This window comes from Branchiostoma floridae, chromosome 18, assembly GCF_000003815.2.
Source record: "Branchiostoma floridae strain S238N-H82 chromosome 18, Bfl_VNyyK, whole genome shotgun sequence".
Taxonomy (NCBI): domain Eukaryota; kingdom Metazoa; phylum Chordata; class Leptocardii; order Amphioxiformes; family Branchiostomatidae; genus Branchiostoma; species Branchiostoma floridae.
The window spans coordinates 8,312,803-8,329,661 of record NC_049996.1 but is presented as its reverse complement, the minus strand read 5'-3'; the positions used below and the strand labels follow the sequence as shown (position 1 = coordinate 8,329,661).

At 39.7% G+C, this 16,859-nt stretch overlaps 1 protein-coding gene across 2 annotated transcripts in view; it reads left to right on the top strand.

Annotated features, from left to right (window-relative positions):
• LOC118405867 overlaps window positions 1-16,859 on the top strand; it is an 83,462-nt gene that overhangs the window by 26,023 nt on the left and 40,580 nt on the right. For both annotated transcript variants that reach the window (XM_035805680.1, XM_035805678.1), the window contains exons 7-23: window positions 800-885; window positions 1,920-1,990; window positions 3,395-3,513; window positions 4,202-4,289; window positions 5,242-5,525; window positions 5,931-5,994; window positions 7,368-7,493; window positions 8,204-8,472; window positions 9,447-9,580; window positions 10,403-10,596; window positions 11,454-11,599; window positions 12,106-12,441; window positions 13,222-13,364; window positions 13,665-13,735; window positions 14,153-14,325; window positions 15,362-15,528; window positions 16,078-16,249. In XM_035805680.1, the coding sequence (XP_035661573.1) occupies window positions 800-885; window positions 1,920-1,990; window positions 3,395-3,513; window positions 4,202-4,289; window positions 5,242-5,525; window positions 5,931-5,994; window positions 7,368-7,493; window positions 8,204-8,472; window positions 9,447-9,580; window positions 10,403-10,596; window positions 11,454-11,599; window positions 12,106-12,441; window positions 13,222-13,364; window positions 13,665-13,735; window positions 14,153-14,325; window positions 15,362-15,528; window positions 16,078-16,249 (2,643 nt within the window). The remainder of the gene's footprint in view (window positions 1-799; window positions 886-1,919; window positions 1,991-3,394; window positions 3,514-4,201; window positions 4,290-5,241; window positions 5,526-5,930; window positions 5,995-7,367; window positions 7,494-8,203; window positions 8,473-9,446; window positions 9,581-10,402; window positions 10,597-11,453; window positions 11,600-12,105; window positions 12,442-13,221; window positions 13,365-13,664; window positions 13,736-14,152; window positions 14,326-15,361; window positions 15,529-16,077; window positions 16,250-16,859) is intronic.

The following is a 16,859-nucleotide window of genomic DNA, read 5'->3' as shown; positions in this document are numbered from 1 at the left end:
ATCATTGATAGAGAATGATTGTCTGCAAAACAAAAGTGGTCAGAAAACAGCAAAAATGGCAAGACAAGCCAGAATTGTTGTGAAAAATGTACATCTGATGTTTTTCCTAAGCCGGTTCTTCTGCCTGGGGTACTGAGTGGGATGATGATTGTCATTGTGTTTGATTGATTTGACAACTGGTTCCTTTATAGCCATGGGCTATGTTCTAATGAAGATTCATGTCTTTTTGTGTATCAGCCCAAGTAGCTTGTCTGAAGTCAGACAACAGGGAAGACTACATGTACATGCATGTGCCTGCAGTACATGTACAAAGCACTAGGTGGGGCAAGGAAAGCCATGGGCTATGTTCCAATGATTCATGTCTTTTTGTGTATCAGCCCATAGTAGCTTGTCTGAAGTCAGACAACTGGGAAGACTACCGTGCATGTGCCTGCAGTACATGTACAAAACACTAGGTGGGGCAAGGAAAGCCATGTTCCAATGATTCATGTCTTTTTGTGTATCAGCCCAAGTACCTTGTCTGAAGTCAGACAACTAGGAAGACTACATGCATGTGCCTGCAGTACATGTACAAAACACTAGGTGGGGTAAGGAAAGCCATGTTCCAATGATTCATGTCTTTTTGTGTATCAGCCCAAGTAGCTTGTCTGAAGTCAGACAACTATATGTATATAGCAAGACCACACTGTACATGCATGTGCCTGCAGTACATTTACAAAACACTAGGTGGGGCAAGGAGAGGGCCTTACATTTATCGATGGCCCTCTATGCAACTGTTTTATGTTGCTTTGTTTTACAGGAAATCTGGTACCACAAGGAGAAGCAAGTTCCGACTAAAATCATCATTGGTGAAAAGTTTACAGCTCCAAGGAAAGTAATGACTGGGTATGTATCAGTTACAATCATGACTCATAATCTTTTTTAATATATAATACTAATGGAGATCTAAATAAATCAAAAAAGAAATAAACAAAGTACATTTTTTTACAACAGTTACTGCTATGTATATAAGGGTACAGTCAAACCTACCCAAGACGACCACCCGGGGGACCAGAAAAAAGCGGTCGATTTGGACAGGTGGTCGCTGAGAAGAGTATCGACTCAAAACATGCCCGATGCAAAGTATAAATGGTTCCCGTTGTGTTTAATGCCAAATAACAAGCACACTGCACGCACGCAAAGAAGCGAGGTCTTTAATGTCAAATACAACACGCACACTGTAAACTGTAAATTTAACCCCAAAATCCTACGCAAATTGGCCGATTTCGGCACAAAATCGCGCCAGTTATCATAAAAAATCGATGAAAACCTCAATTTTGAAAATGATGCGGTCGTTATGGGTCCCAATTTGGGCCGGTCGCGGTCGCGTTGGCCAGGTGGTCGTTGAGAAAAGGTCGCTTAATGCTTACGTCAATGGGAAAATAAATTGGGACCGAGAAAAAGCGGTCGAAATGGCCAGGTGGTCGCTGAGAAGAGGTGGTCGCTAGGGCAGGTTTGACTTTAGTTCACTTTTATCCGTGGGGTGACCTTTATCCATTGTTGATGGACAGTAACTGACAGATGCACAAACTGTTGATATTTTGAAAGTGTTGCAAGTTCAATCTTCCGCTGGTGAAACTAATGCAGTGGAACTCAAACTTGTTATCCTTGAATACCCTGTTTTTTTAAAACAACGGAAATAGGTTACCCCACAGATAAAGGTGAACTAACATTATTAGGATTTTACCACCAGGTGAATACCGAAGGATGCCATATATATATGAATGCTGCAATGTTTAATATCTAGCAATTATGAATGGTATGACATCTTTATTATGAAATATCATCATGACACTCACAGTCACCGTCAGTAGACTACAATATAATACAGGTACAAAATTAATTTTATTTACAATTATTTTTGTTTTGTTTTGAACCAGTTATCAAGCCCCCAATGGGATTCCAGTTGGGTTTGGTGAAAGCCACATGTATGAGAGTGATGATAGCTTCGGTGAGTACAGCAGTCTTTGACTGCCTTCATTATGGATACAGTCAAATCTGTATTAGTGGACACCTTTTCATAGCCATAGTGGCCACTTTTTGTCGGTACCTTGGATTCGTAATGATTAAGAAATAGGCTTAGCGGCCACCTGTCCAACGCAGCCACGGCCACACAATTTCCGGTCCCGTTGAAACACTGCCTATTCCAACCATACTGCAGCCTTATGTCACCGTGAATCGAGTTTGAAATTGTAGTTTGCGAGGATTTGAAGTTCCTGACAGGGTCATTTTGGCGGTAGCAGAAGGGATGCATGCCTTGAGCATTAAAGTGCAAGTCTTCGTCGGTGAATTTACCGATCGAGACAATGTTACTTGGTGAGAAAGATTAGTGGGAACTGAAATCATGTGTAGCTTGCTCATGGTCAATTGATCAACATTTTCTCTATAGTGGCCACCTGTCTATGTTGGCCATATTTCTCCAGTCCCTTGAGTGGCCGCTATAGACTGAGGTTTGACCGTATGTACAGTGAGTGTCACTTTAAAGTTTGTAGAAAAAAAAGCTTTGCGGAATATTGTGACCTTTTCCTATATGCCATCTTTTTCTGTCAGCTACATAACCCACCCAACAGAAAAAGACGGCATATAAGGAAAAGGTCAGACACGATTTTTCCCAATGAACCTTTGTTTGGAGAGTACCCCCAGGTCTGTACAGAGATAGACTTCTGTAGAAAAACTCTGAATGTGTTTAATTGCAAAGCTTTGTCAAATAGTAGACACATACTGAAACACTTCTATTGTGATTCAGATGTATTTATTAACTGGAAGGAAATTACACCGATGATGCTTAACCCAATGGAATCATAGCTAATATCCATGACCAACTACTCCACCCACAGAAACACATCAAAGACCTGCCAGCCTGCTGTCTGCTAAATACAGCATGCTCTCCTTCTAGACAATGTCATGATGTTTTACCAGGAAGCACAAGAGAAACACATATATAATAAGAATATCACTCTCCAGTTGACGATAAGGAAACCTTTTGGATTATGTATTCTCCAAAGAAAACAGAAGGAACCCTCTGAATTGGAAAAAGGGTCAGGATACAAAATGTACACACAGGAGATATCTCCTCTTCTCCTGGGTGCATTTCTCCTGTGTTTCCCCTGAGTTTTGACTATTGAACTGAGCTTTGGAAGGGTAAGAATCACAGTCTCTAATTGGCAATAAGGAAACCATTTGGATATGCAGTATTTATATCGGATTCCTCCAAAGCAAACATTAGGAACCCCCTGACTTGGGAAAAAATTTAGGATATACACAGAAGATATCTCCTCTTCTCCTGGGTGCATTTCTCCTGTGTTTCCCCCAAGTTTTGATTATTGAACTGAGGCATGAAATTTTTCCCTTTCAGATTTACCAGAGATGCACACATTCTCCAACAGTCAGATGGAGCTGACGGACATTGTGCCCTTCCCAGAAGGACTCGAACTGCCTGCGGACTTGGTGAAGAGCAGTCTCTTTATTGATGAGGTAAGGAAATCAACTTCATGTGCTTAATTTTTATGAGACATTGATGACTTATGTAAGGTATTTAATGCACTATGACATGAGAGATCTTGAATGAAACATTTTAGCTGTTAAAATGACGGACCCCATCGAAGATTCAAAAGGGTGTTGGCAGCATGGTCAGGAATAGTTTGTATCTACACCACATGTACATTTTTGTATATTGCTGGTATAACCACCCATCTGCATATATGACACACCAGCCTTGTGGGCAAGTGACCCAGTGTGCATATACTAGTTCATCGTGCAAATTTTACTGTCCTTGTTCACCTACATTTTCTAAATGTACATTGATGGTATCAATGTTTCCACATTCTTATAGACATTAATTTCCTAAGGTGTGTCATAATTTTATGAAGTATCAAGTTATTGCTATGTATGTTAACTCTTTACTAAGAAACGAGAAGAAGCCAAACAAGCCGAATAAGTCTTAGAGTAGTTCTAGAACCCATTTTTTATATTAGTCTTTAAGAAACCAATGTCATCATTATCACCACCGTTGCATCTGTATAGCTGTCCATAGCCCAATAGGGTATGAATGTACAATAAAGGCTCAGATTTAAATTTAAAGTTGGAAGCGTTAGATTGCTATAATGACTTAAAGATATGCGAGTCATTTGACATTTATTCCTTGCCCTTTTTTTCTTTCCAGTACCCCAAAAAGACATATGAACTGGATGCCAAAGTTCAGAAAGACATCGTGGGAAACCTCACCTGTATGCGTGAAATTCGTCCTCGATGTGAGTCACAGTGCACACAGAAATGTTGTTAAGGGGGAATTTCTGAGGGGGTTAATGATTTTGTGGTGGTGAGAAAATGAAGTGTTTGCTGTGGGGAGAAAAAGGTGAAAGGTTGGTCTAAACTGGGCCATCCTATGTAATTGGATATGGTACGCCCTGCTCACTCGGTAGCATCGTCCAATTGTAAGTGCCATCCATGCCGGACAGACCCTATTTTACCTGCCGAGCCGTATCCTGGGTTTAAGATTACCTCTGTTAACGTACCCACTCTTAACGGCTTATTTGAACCACCAACACTCTGGTCTACTGGCTTAATTGTGTTCTTTGCTGAATAGACAATTAAGTGTTTGCTGTTGAAACAGGGCTTTGGTGATTAAGGGGAAATGTTCATAATGGTTTTAAGTTTGGGTTGAAAAGGTCATCTTGAAAAACGCGAACATAATTTATACATTTTGTATACAACCAAATTATCATGGAAGCTCATCTGTGTTCTTGGTAGTAATCATATAATTGTACAATGCTTATTAGACCTGGTATGTAGATCCTAACTTAGTCACTGACAAAACTCACTGTCTAAAACGTCTGGCCATTTCCAAGTTTCACCCAGTTGCTTGAGTAGCTGGAACATTACATGTATGTAACACTACTTCACCTTTATCCGTGCCCGGGTAACCTATATCCGTTGTTTTCAAAATCACTGGTATTTAGGGCTATCAAGCTGACGAAATGTAAGTTTGAACTAGTGACTACTATATTTTGAAAAATACAAAATGTAGTACAATAATCATTATTGAAACGACCATCTGTCGACCCGATATCCCTAAATGTGCTGTTTTGAAAAACAATGGATATAGGTTACCCCACGGATAAAGGTGAACTAGCATATATATGTCTGAGCATTTACATCATGTCATGATGTACCTTGATGACTATATTTATTTTTGCATCCTAGATGAGAGGAAACGAATGATGTGCTTCGAACAGCTAGTGAACATCGTCCGCCACCTTGAACAAGGGGATGTTGCAAAGCTGGCCGATCAGTACATCCAGTTTCCACCCAAGGGGAAAAATGGTACAGAAAACATGGAGGCCATCATTGACGCACTTGGCGCGGCCGCTGTGGAGGAGTCGCAGATAATCCTGACGGAGAGGATTCTGCTGAGGGATCCGCCTGATGCTGAGCTGCTGAAGAGGATGTTTTCTCATTTTGTCAATCTGGAACATCCACCGGCTGTGGTAAGTCAAGGTCTCGGACCAGAGTTTCTTTCGAGATTTGAGAGGTTGGACGCAAAACTTAATCAATACGGCAAAAAGCTGTTTTCTTCTTCTTTCTGAGAAACTTATTGGTATCATCTATGGCCTCTCTGTTTTGGGTAGAATACATTTTTGTATGTAGTAAAATTTTAGAGCAAAAGTTAGGGAGACAACTGCGCACTTCTGACCTTATTACAGCACCCTTCCGCCAACTCCGGTCAGATATGAACTCCGACCTGGAACCTGTCTGTTCACTAATTCATAATAGGCAACCTAAGCAATATTGTGGAGCATTGAATTAAAGTGGAATATGTTATGAATCGGGCAATCTGTATGATATTGACATCTACCGCACTATCAGTTCATCTATTTTGTGTACATTTTCAGATGTTTTTTGATGCCCTGGAGAACTTTGTATTTGGGACAAACCCTCCTGCAAACCATGAATCAGGTACCCTTTTCATTTCAATCTTACTTATAAACCAGCAGCCGCCATTGTTCAAATTGCAGCTATGTGCAGTGTAGTGCAATTGAGCAGCAAATGTCAAAATATGAGGCCCCTGGTCTGTACATAATGGATGGGCATGGGTCTTAGATTTAACACTTAATAATTAAGGATGAGTCACACTGTGAGGTAGCTTACTAAAGTTCTGTTGTTCAGGGGACATGTACTAGTCTAAGACTAGTAGTCTAAGAATACTCTGATTGCATTACATGTAATACTATGCAGTTGGTAGAGCCTAGAAATCACATGAAACTAAGTCACAGAGTCACTGAATGTTGACAATAACAATTATTATTATAATTCAACTTACAAACTTAAGTTAAGATAAACAAGAGATGGGGCTTTGTCTTGTCTTTTAGGCCATGTTGATTTGATTATATGGATGACATCCGCGCTCGCACCAATTTTCGGCCGTTTCCAAAAAAAAAAAAGTTTTCGACCACGCAATAAATTGTGCAAAGCAGCTGTAAAATGAGCACAAATATTCCGTAGATTGAAAAAAAAGTAATCAGAAAACAGATAACTAATCATAGTCTAATGCCATAGAATGCCAAAATAAATCTAAAGTCAAAGAATAAGAAAAAAAAATCTACTGTTGGTAGGGGGAGGTACCAGTACAGAAAATTCAGGTCCCGTTCAGGTCCAGAGCATCATTTCCAGGTCCGGACCTGAACCTGAACCTGATTGTCTGTGGAAACTTGAGAACTGGCAATACTCAAAACAATGATAATTGGACAGTTTTGCTACAAAGGAATCTGTTTGGTGGATTATTAGACTCCCACTGGCATTTAAAAACCCCATCTCCAAGTAATAAAGGCTAACTGTCTCTTTACCTTTGACTGTAGAAACTTGGTACAATTGACTATAAACTCTACTTGACTTCCTCTGATCTTGTTGTCTTCTTGTAAGACCCCAAATGGCTGCCGACATAGTGTGTCCATTTTGTAATTGGCGAAACCTGTTCCTCTGATTTTTTTCCAGGTCTGTTTTTGTCGGATTGGTCCAAGAAGAAAAATAATGTCTTGCACCCGTATAATGTACTGGTCCCTACACCTAACTGTTGGTATGCCATACTATGTGTGTTTAGTCCTATGTTAAACCTTCCTGGCCACTTTGAATTCATACTGGAGGCAACTTTTTTTTTGGCCAAACTTTTTTTTTATTCGCTTGCTCGCATCAGTTTTGGAGTTCCCAGAGGATGTCATCCATATAATCAAATCAACATGGCCTCATAAACATATCAATGTGCCATACGATTTAAAGACAGTTTGTTTTGTGTAATGCCTTAGTGAGTGACCTTACTTTGTTATATGCTACAGATGATGAAGACATCATGGCGATGGCAACCCTAGTCCTTGGTGCCCTGGTCAACAAACTGATGTCTACAGATCCTGTGCGCGGAGAGAGTATTGTAGCCAGAATGGAAGAAGAACTCCAACACCATGGTAATGATAATACTAGATTTTTCAGATTATCAGTCAGTTACTATAATGCACTTTATGTATGTTATATCTGGGTGGTGAAAGCGTACAATACGGGTGTTCTGGACCGGGGGATAACTTGGATTATCACACGGGATTCTATTGTTATTGCACAGGCTTCCATAGAATAAATGGAATGCGAATGTGTTGCTATTGGGAAGCAAATACCGGATTCGGAATTGTTGCAATTTTTTGAGGGGGAACAAATTTTTGTATTAAACAGTGACTGTCAATTATTGTAAAAATAAAATCAAAGTTATTAGTTGAAAGATGTTTTTAAACAACTTAAAAGAAATAAGTCGATCACCACCAGCAAAGGAAGGCTACTTTGCTCCTGTCCCTTGGCAATGACGGGCTGGACCGTTCGTACAACCATAACAAGACTTAGTATGACTTTGGCTCTACTTGCTAGTAGCCACATGTATACATGGGTCTTATGATTTTACCATGAGTGAACCCTGTCATAAATTTTTGTATCAGACAGTGACTGTCAATTATTGTGAAAAAAATCAAAGTCTTTAGTTCAAACATGTTTGTAAACATCTTAAAAGAAATAAGTCTTAGTCACTCACACTTCCCATGATTACATGATGTTCCTTCTCTACAGTTAGTCTGGAGCTTTGCACAAAATATATAATCATAATTATTGTTTCATTAATTTTTTTTTTCTTCAGATCCTGTAAAACACAGGGCCAAACGAGCTGCAGAAATGGCTGAAGAACTGAAGAAGGAAAAGGAGGAAAATTATGACAAATGTGACTACAACAACAAGACATATGTCGATCACCACGAGCAAAGGAAGGCTACTTTACTCCTGTCCCTGGGAAATGCCGGGCTGGACCGTTCGTACAACCACATCCTTTCTTACATCAGCACCCCCGATTCTCCACAGCTGCTCAAGAGGAGCGGAGCGGTAGCAGTCGCCAAATATAATCACGAACACGTAATTACTGTTTTGGTATTCTTACGTTAGCCTGCTAAGGTAGCCATTTGGTATTAGATCTACATCTACGTAGTACTGGGCAATGCCCCTTGCGGGACTTTGTTCCCAGGGGAATGAGGATGCCCTAGCAAACCGGTGGTGGTGAGACAAAAATAACGAAATTCATTCAACAAACAAGAATAACAGTGCTGTGCTGTGCTGTACAAGATATCTTGCTAGGGCATGACTTGGTCTTACAGCTGGGCAGAGCTAGGGTAGCCATAATGCTTGGCTACCCCAGCTTTGAAATGTTCTACGGAAGTGGCATCCACCAGATGTTTGGGCAGACTGTGTAGATGTGTATTGGTTATAGGATTTGGCAGTTGATAAACTGCCACATGTGTACCTTTGTCCATTTATCCTTTGATTTCTGTATGACTGTACGAGCTGCTGTTGCTCCCTCGGCAGGCACGATACTGAAAAGGGTTGCAGTCCTTGATATGATAGGATAGGGTGTTAAGCTGTGCGCCACTGTCCATTATGGTTGTCAAAAAGAGCTATCAGTCAGTAACAACGAACCTGTAGATTGTAACTGTCTTCTTTGTTGCGACCAGTAGAAGAATAGCTCTTAAGGTGGACTCTCACTGCACTTGGGGCACCGGTGTGGCACTGCAGGGCCTGGGGTTTGTTCACTGTGGCACTGTTTTGTTATTTTTGCGATTCTTAATAGTTTCGATGTTCCGTAATATGTGGGAGTATGACTTAGAAGACAAAATAATACACAAAAGGTAAGAAAATATGTTAAACTTCTTTATCTCTGAAATTCGTTGAGTCATCTACGAACCACGCAGTGGTGCCTTAAGTGCAGTGAGTGTCCACCTTAGCAAAACTGGATCGAGATCACTTTCAGTCTAGAAAGTCAAATGTAAAGTTCTTTACACATATGCCCAATATTACTGCATGGTGGTCCTGATGTTTGATATTTTGCACAACAGGCTGCATCGATGCTGCTCAAGATGGCTGTGGATGAAGGCCATGAGGACCACGTCCGCTACGATGCGCTCTTGGAGTACAGGAGACACCCCAAGGCTGTGCCCATAACTGACCTTCATTGGCACCTTGTTAGAGGGTAAATGTTTTTTACTCTTCTCTGACTCTCTTTCTCTATCTCATACACACACACACAGACACAGTGTTATACACAGACACGTACAGTCAGTTAAACAGTTGCAAAGACACATACACAGTTGCAAAGACACATACCTACCTACCTAGTCCCTTGACCTCCAGGTCGTTGGGGGGACAAGGTAGACACGAAGATCGAGAGTTGCCTCCAGGTTCTTCTATCCCTAGCCAGGGTTATCCTCTCCTGTAGGCTGAGAGACGTCCAGTCAGCGATGTTATCAAGCTTTTCGCTGCTGTCCACGGCGATGTCCACCTTCCACCGTTCCTTGTAGAATCGTCTTGGCCAGGTTGTTGTGTCGTGTAACGTGCCCGAACCAAAAACAGTCCCAAAGACTTATTACACAGTTGTAAAGCTTAAGACACATACACAGTCAACACACCAACTAATACACACATACACAAACACAGTCACACACACACATACATACACATGCACTTGCACACTCACACACACACACTTGCACACACAGACATACAGACATGCAGACACACACACACAACAGACACTTATTCTTACATACTATACGCATACCTGTACACACAATGCATTTGTGCCCGCTTACAAAACAAGGCAACAAAGCTACTGACACATAAAACTAATTTTAACACACTTTAATCACTTACACACAATATCTTTGATCCTGCTAATGCTAAACAAAACCTTGTATATATACTTGTCATTGAATGTGTAATATACTATCATTTGCCATATAACAGCTTGCAGCAATTGAATACTTTGGTTTAAAAGATGTCTATCTTGTTTCAGATTGACAAACATAACTGGTCTGGAGACGAACGATCGTTCTCGACTGAAACGGGGCTTCTTGGACGACCTCTTGAACTTCAAGTTCGATTTCAAGTTGAAGCTACCTGGCATTGAGTGGAAGAAGATGATCGGATCGGAAAAAGTTGGGGCTTCATTCGGACTGACCATTCGGAACATCATGGACCTGAGTATATGTATGTAAACATTCTCAAGCATCAAAATAAATGGGAAAGATGTTCTAGCCACTTGTTTTGGACCTTAAGACTTTCTCTTTTCTTGTTACTTGCTGCTGTAACGTCTTCTTCATTTTTGCTACCTTAGACAAAGATTCTAGAACAGGCATAGCAAATTGAATGTGAATGAGTTACAAGTAGTATGTGAATGAGGGTTTGGTGTGTCCAGAGTTTATATGATATTCAAATGAATAATATAGCATGCAGAGATTGAGGAAATCCCTTTTTTGCAATCTTCATCATTTAATGCAGTCGAACTGTATTCATTGCTAGTAATTGCAAAGTTGTACTGTGCAATACTTCTAATTAGTAACTTTTCTCATGTTTCTAGACCATTTATAGTGAACAGTAGTTTATATGTACTTAAAATATTGTTTTTGATTATTTTACTAGATCTATTCATATTAAGCATTAGCATTAACACCTTTTCTACTGACACTCAGTATAGGATATAGGAGAATTCTTCTTCACAACCAGTTAAGGGACAATTCGATGTCTCTCAGACACCTTCCTCAGAGCTTCTGACTGGAGTTCTGCTTCTTGCCGTTATAAGTTGTGTGTGTGGATGGCGTTTTTGCAGCAAGGAAACAATCCCTGAAACATGGCTTAGAGATTGTATCCCCTCTCGTTCTGGTCCATAGCGGAAGCAGAACTCCAGTCAGAAGCTCGGAGGAAGGTGTCTGACTGAGACATTGAAACGTACGCCAAGTAAGGTAATAGTACCTACTGGTTGTGAAACTCCCATATCCTAATATATTCTACCAATCAGATGAAATTATTTTCAGAAGTGACACTCCTTAATGTTTTATTCAACACAGCACTGCTTAAGGGTCACTTTAAGCTAGATGTCCTGGACGAAGCCTTTGCAACCGCCCATTTTGGTATCATCAATTACAATCTGGATATAGTCCGAATTCGTGTCTGCTTCCGAGGTGGTATCAAATATGACGTCAACATTCTCAAGGTAGGAGCTTGCAACATGTCATAGATTAACTAACAGTACTGCAGTCACATATTGTGATGGAAAAATGTTCACGGTGGTTTTGATTTCTGAAATTGAACATTTCACAAAATGTTGTTACAATGTGGTTTAGACCCTTTAATATATATTTATTATTATTGATGTTACTTTGACTTAAGTTCCTTCCAGTCATCCAGATCCATTAATTACAAAATGCACATTGGCTTATACTTAATCAAGCCAGTTAAGTTCCATAGCCATAGATACAATTTAAATGTATTGGTGTTTGTTTAAAAATACTGTAAGGCTGCAATTTTTTTGAAAACCACACTGTACACCCATAAATACTTTCATTAGGTTGGTAAATTACTCCTACACATGTAGTAAGGCTCTTCGGAAGTGAGTACAATATTCTGGTTCTGTACCAAAGAACCTTACTGTATGAGCCACATTGTACACCATATGATTCTTTTGGTTTTGTTGCAACTATTTCTCTTTTCCTCTGACAGGAGTTTAACTTCGAAGAAGTCTTCCAAACAATCATCACCCTGGATAAAGTCGTCGACAGGATTGTAGGGACCATTAAAAGCACCGTGAACAATTTCAAAAACTTGTTCAACAGTGCCTCAGAATTTTCGTTCCCAAGGCTGATTGAAAAGTTTGCCGATGTGTTCGAAAATCTCCCCAAGAAGATCGACGGACTCATTGCCATTGGACAAAAAACAACCGTGGTTCTTGGAGAGATGGTCAACCCACCTGCCTACCTCACCGCTATTGTCAACGTCGTACGCAGGGTCACCGGACTTATGAACGACATCAAGAGAGATGTGACAAAGTTTGTTGATGTAAGTTACATTGTATGCATATAGAATACAACATGGGGTATTCCGTATCAATGAGGTATGTCCCAACCATTGGTAGGATCGCCTGAAGCCTGGAGGGAGATCCGACATGCAGGAGGGCCAATTTAGGGTAATATGGAAAACTCCATGTTGTATTTCATTTCTGTCATGCCAACCCAAGCAAACTGAAGCTTAATGCAAAACAGGAGCAAAAGATGTGACATCAATGCGCATTGCATCATTCGTAGCTTGGGAAAATGACAACTCAGAGACGACGGTATTCTAAAGGTTTCGACTTTATTGTCTTTCTTATAAGAATGACAGAGATCGGACCACTCCTCATTTGTACCTTTTCTGTGCCTCCCTAGTGCAGGGTGCTCTTACATGAGTTTAAGATATTGACCAATCAGCCTAAAGGGTTTCATTTTGCCCTAGCTATAGGCTATCAATGCACATTGCAATTATAACAACACTTTATTTGTCAATTCAAAGAAAAGAACCAGGCAAGCATGTGCAAGCAAGTTCCAATCGTTCAAACGAAAGTATGGAGTCCCAGGCTGTACAGTAAAATACAGACCAGTTGGAACTCTGACATCAAATGTAGATACGGTATGATATAAATATACAAATTGAATGTCATGTGGATACAAAACGGGGTATTCCCGGTATGGCCCAGTACCAGGATCGCCCAAAGACCGATGGGTGATCCAACCCACTGTACTCTAGATCTTGTGAACACATGTATCTATTAGTAACACACATGTACATTGTATATCTTTACAGAGCATATCGGATGCCATCACAATCACCCTTCCGTGGGCAATTGAGCAGATAAAGGAGGCAGTTAACATGGTCGTCAATACCCTAAAGAACTTCTTCGCTAACCCCATTGCTGCTCTTGGAGATGTACAGAAGGCAGTGATCAAGTAAGTATGCATATAGCATAAAGTATGTACTAATTAATACATACCCTAACACTCCATTGCTACATGTTGTACATGTAAGACTACTACCCCTTTTCTTTTCAAGATATCTGTGACGTTTACCCCAAGGCTGTGTTACCAATAATTTCTTTAGCATAGCTTTCTCTTCCACTGTGTTTTACATTGTAAAGGTACATGTATGATACAGCTTAATGTTTCTATATAGGACTATTACATGCATGTGTCATTGAGAAATTATCTAACCATACAATCATTTAAATTGTACACTGTTTTATTTTTCAGGATCCAGAACGGAATATTCAAGGTGCTTGATGCAAAGAACCGGATCCAAAAATCTTGCTTGTTTTTAAAAGGTGCATAAAAAAATGTTAATCTCTTGCATTACTTTTCAATGTTTCCCAATCAAATGACTTGTCAACTTTCAGTGTAACGGTTGATAATCATGCATTACTTATTGCAGTATTTATAACCGTAGTTTTTATTATTACATCCAGGGCACTGATGTGTTACGCCAAAGGGCGGTTATACTGGCTATATAGATACAGATACAGATACTGATAATAGAATTACACATCTCAGTAATGGACATACAAAATGAATGAGCTTCATTTTAAATACAGTTGGAGCTGCATAGTGTACAAAGTCTGTCATTCAGATGAGTCTGTTTATATTAAATTATCATATCATTATTGATTAATCAACTTATTATTCAATTTATTACATTGATTAGTATTGCTGTTGTTCAACACTTTGTTTATCATCACCTACAGGACAAAGACCGTACTGGTTTGACATCAAAACAGTAATCACAGAGATCTGGGATGAGGTTTTGGCAGCAAAAGACGTCTTGATAAACTCCGTGAAAAATTTGGCCAAACCCGACCTCAGCGCTACAAAATATAACACTGCAAAGAGATTTAAGAAATTCACAGGCATTGGACCGGTTAGTATTTTTACACTTCCATTCCTCTCTTTTGTTTCATTACATTTTGTAGCTGTACCACTTGATGTTGTATAAAACATAAGTCAGAATACAGAAAAAATCCAATGAATCGTAAATCAAATACAGTTAAATTTTGATTTGGTCTAAGGCCAACAAAGTGACCAACAAAGACCGTTGACTATACATGTATCCATGACCTCTGCGTGCATGTGCATCGACGTTTGGCAATTAAAAAAAGAAAGAAATTTCTGCTATACCAAAAATCATACAAAATTAGCAAATACATTTGATGTGGCCCGTAAAGTGCAAAATGATTTATATCAGAATGGTACTGTAGTTGAAGTCTTTCAAAGCGAAGAAGAGGACATGAAATTGCATACTTTTTTGGGGCCCAACATTTTTCTGCTCATTCTCTCATCAATTAAGGGCTGCCCAAATAAGTCATTCATAGTATTAATCAAATCAGTATGGCTTAACTGTCATTTTACTTGTTATTGTTTGGTTAAACATGTCACTTGCTGCTTTAAATCCCAACGGACGAGTGCTTAGAATCGCCCAAAGCCCTAGCAATCGTCAGACGTATTATTGGCTGAAAATGCCCATTTGGTAACTCACTGACACTTTGGCCATCTCAGTTCTTGATTTGTGTTCTGACTGCTACTAAGCTGAGGTTTAATTACATGATTGTACCATGGCTTAGAAAAACAAAATCTGGACAGTCAGGCTGCATCTTCTCCATTTTGTTGCAGAAGGTAGCTAAGATTATTATAGCAACAGAATGAGATCAGAATATAGGGAAAATCGAAATATTTCTCTAAAATGTACTCTCTCTCGACATGGCTTTGCAATCGTCTAGGGATAATACTTTAATCCTAAATCAAATATACTAGTAGTTTACTGTAACAAAAATTATTATTATTGATATTGTCATTATGATAGTTATTGTAATGATTTGATTTTAGGCCACACTGACTTGTGTGACATCATTCTTTATCAAAATTGTTAAAAACAGGCTGAATTCTCTGTTTTGTTGCAGAAAGTAATCAAGAAGCAACTAGAGGATGAAGTCATCACAGCCTTCGGAATCTTTGAAGGACCGCTGAGGGTTCTCCAGGAGTTGGCAGCTCCCTTTGTGGACACCTACGAACTTGTCGTTGGGAAAATGAGAGCTGTGAAGGCGGCCTACACCTTTGTCAAAAATGCGTGAGTTAAACTTCTCAACTTTTGCCAACTTTAGATTTGCATGTACCATGGCTTAGAATTTTCGGACCGAAAATGCACAAGGATTTCCCAAGAAAACTACTGCAGGCTTCAAGCTGTTCCGGCTACGGACCCTATCCAAGCACCGGCAATGGGAGATACAAGTATCAAGGTGTTGACCTGGAAGACAACAAAACAACAAATCATAGAACGTAGTAAGACAGTATAAAACCAGTGGTATTGGTGTGGTGCAACAGTTTACACTGTTGTCGATCTGGAATGAATACTCAAAGTTTGCCATTCAAAATGTAACAAACACACTATGCAATTTGAGTACAATGCTAAACTTTCTTCCAACATGCGGATCAAACCTTGAAGGACCGCTGTTGCCTTCTTCAGGATCAATAATATGATATCATAGAAGAAGGCAACGAGTTCTCGTGTTTTTTGCAAATCCTTGTGAACTTCTGTGTTGGAATAAAGTTTAGCATTTTACTATGATTACTACCAACAAAGATGGGCCTCCATGACACTTGCAATTGTTCCCACCAGGTATACTAAAGCAAGGACTTTGCTCAGCAAAATTTTCGGACCGAAAATGCACAAGGATTTCCCAAGAAAACTACTGCAGGCTACAAGCTGTTCCGGCTACGGACCCTACCCAAGCACCGGCAATGGGAAATACAAACATCAAGGTGTTGACCTGGAACTCAACAAAACAAGCGTAAGTACTAACAAACAGACACATTGCCATTCTTGTCTGATGACTCACAGAAATGTAAATCTATCAAAGTTTGTTTAAGAAAAATATACATTCATAAGAATCTGTTTTAACAGTTCCACCTGTAATAAGTGAACTTATGATACATACAATGTTCTTCCCATGGTTAATGGCTCTTAGTTTATCCAGGAACCTCTAACTATATCTCAAATGATGCACTTAATAACATGCCATTTCTGAACCTACCTTGTACATGTACATGTACATTAGGGGTGGGTAACGGTACAGTGTACTGGTACAAAACCGTTTTTTCTTGGTGGACCGGTCCGGAAAAAATAGACCTGAAAAACTTTTAATAGACAGGGTTTTGGAGTTTGGACCAATTAGAAAATGAACAGATTATACCGGCACTATGGCTGCAGGCGTTCACATGTTTTGAGGCTATTGGTGCAAGAAAACAGCAAGTCAGAGCGAAGTAGAGGAGAATTGATAGTCATTTTCACCAAGTTTCTACAGGGTAAACTTAGCAGAGGCAGTTAGTGTTGTGCCCCACCACTACACACAGGGTTGGGTTTGTCCCACTACAACATACATTTACTAGTATAAGAGTAAC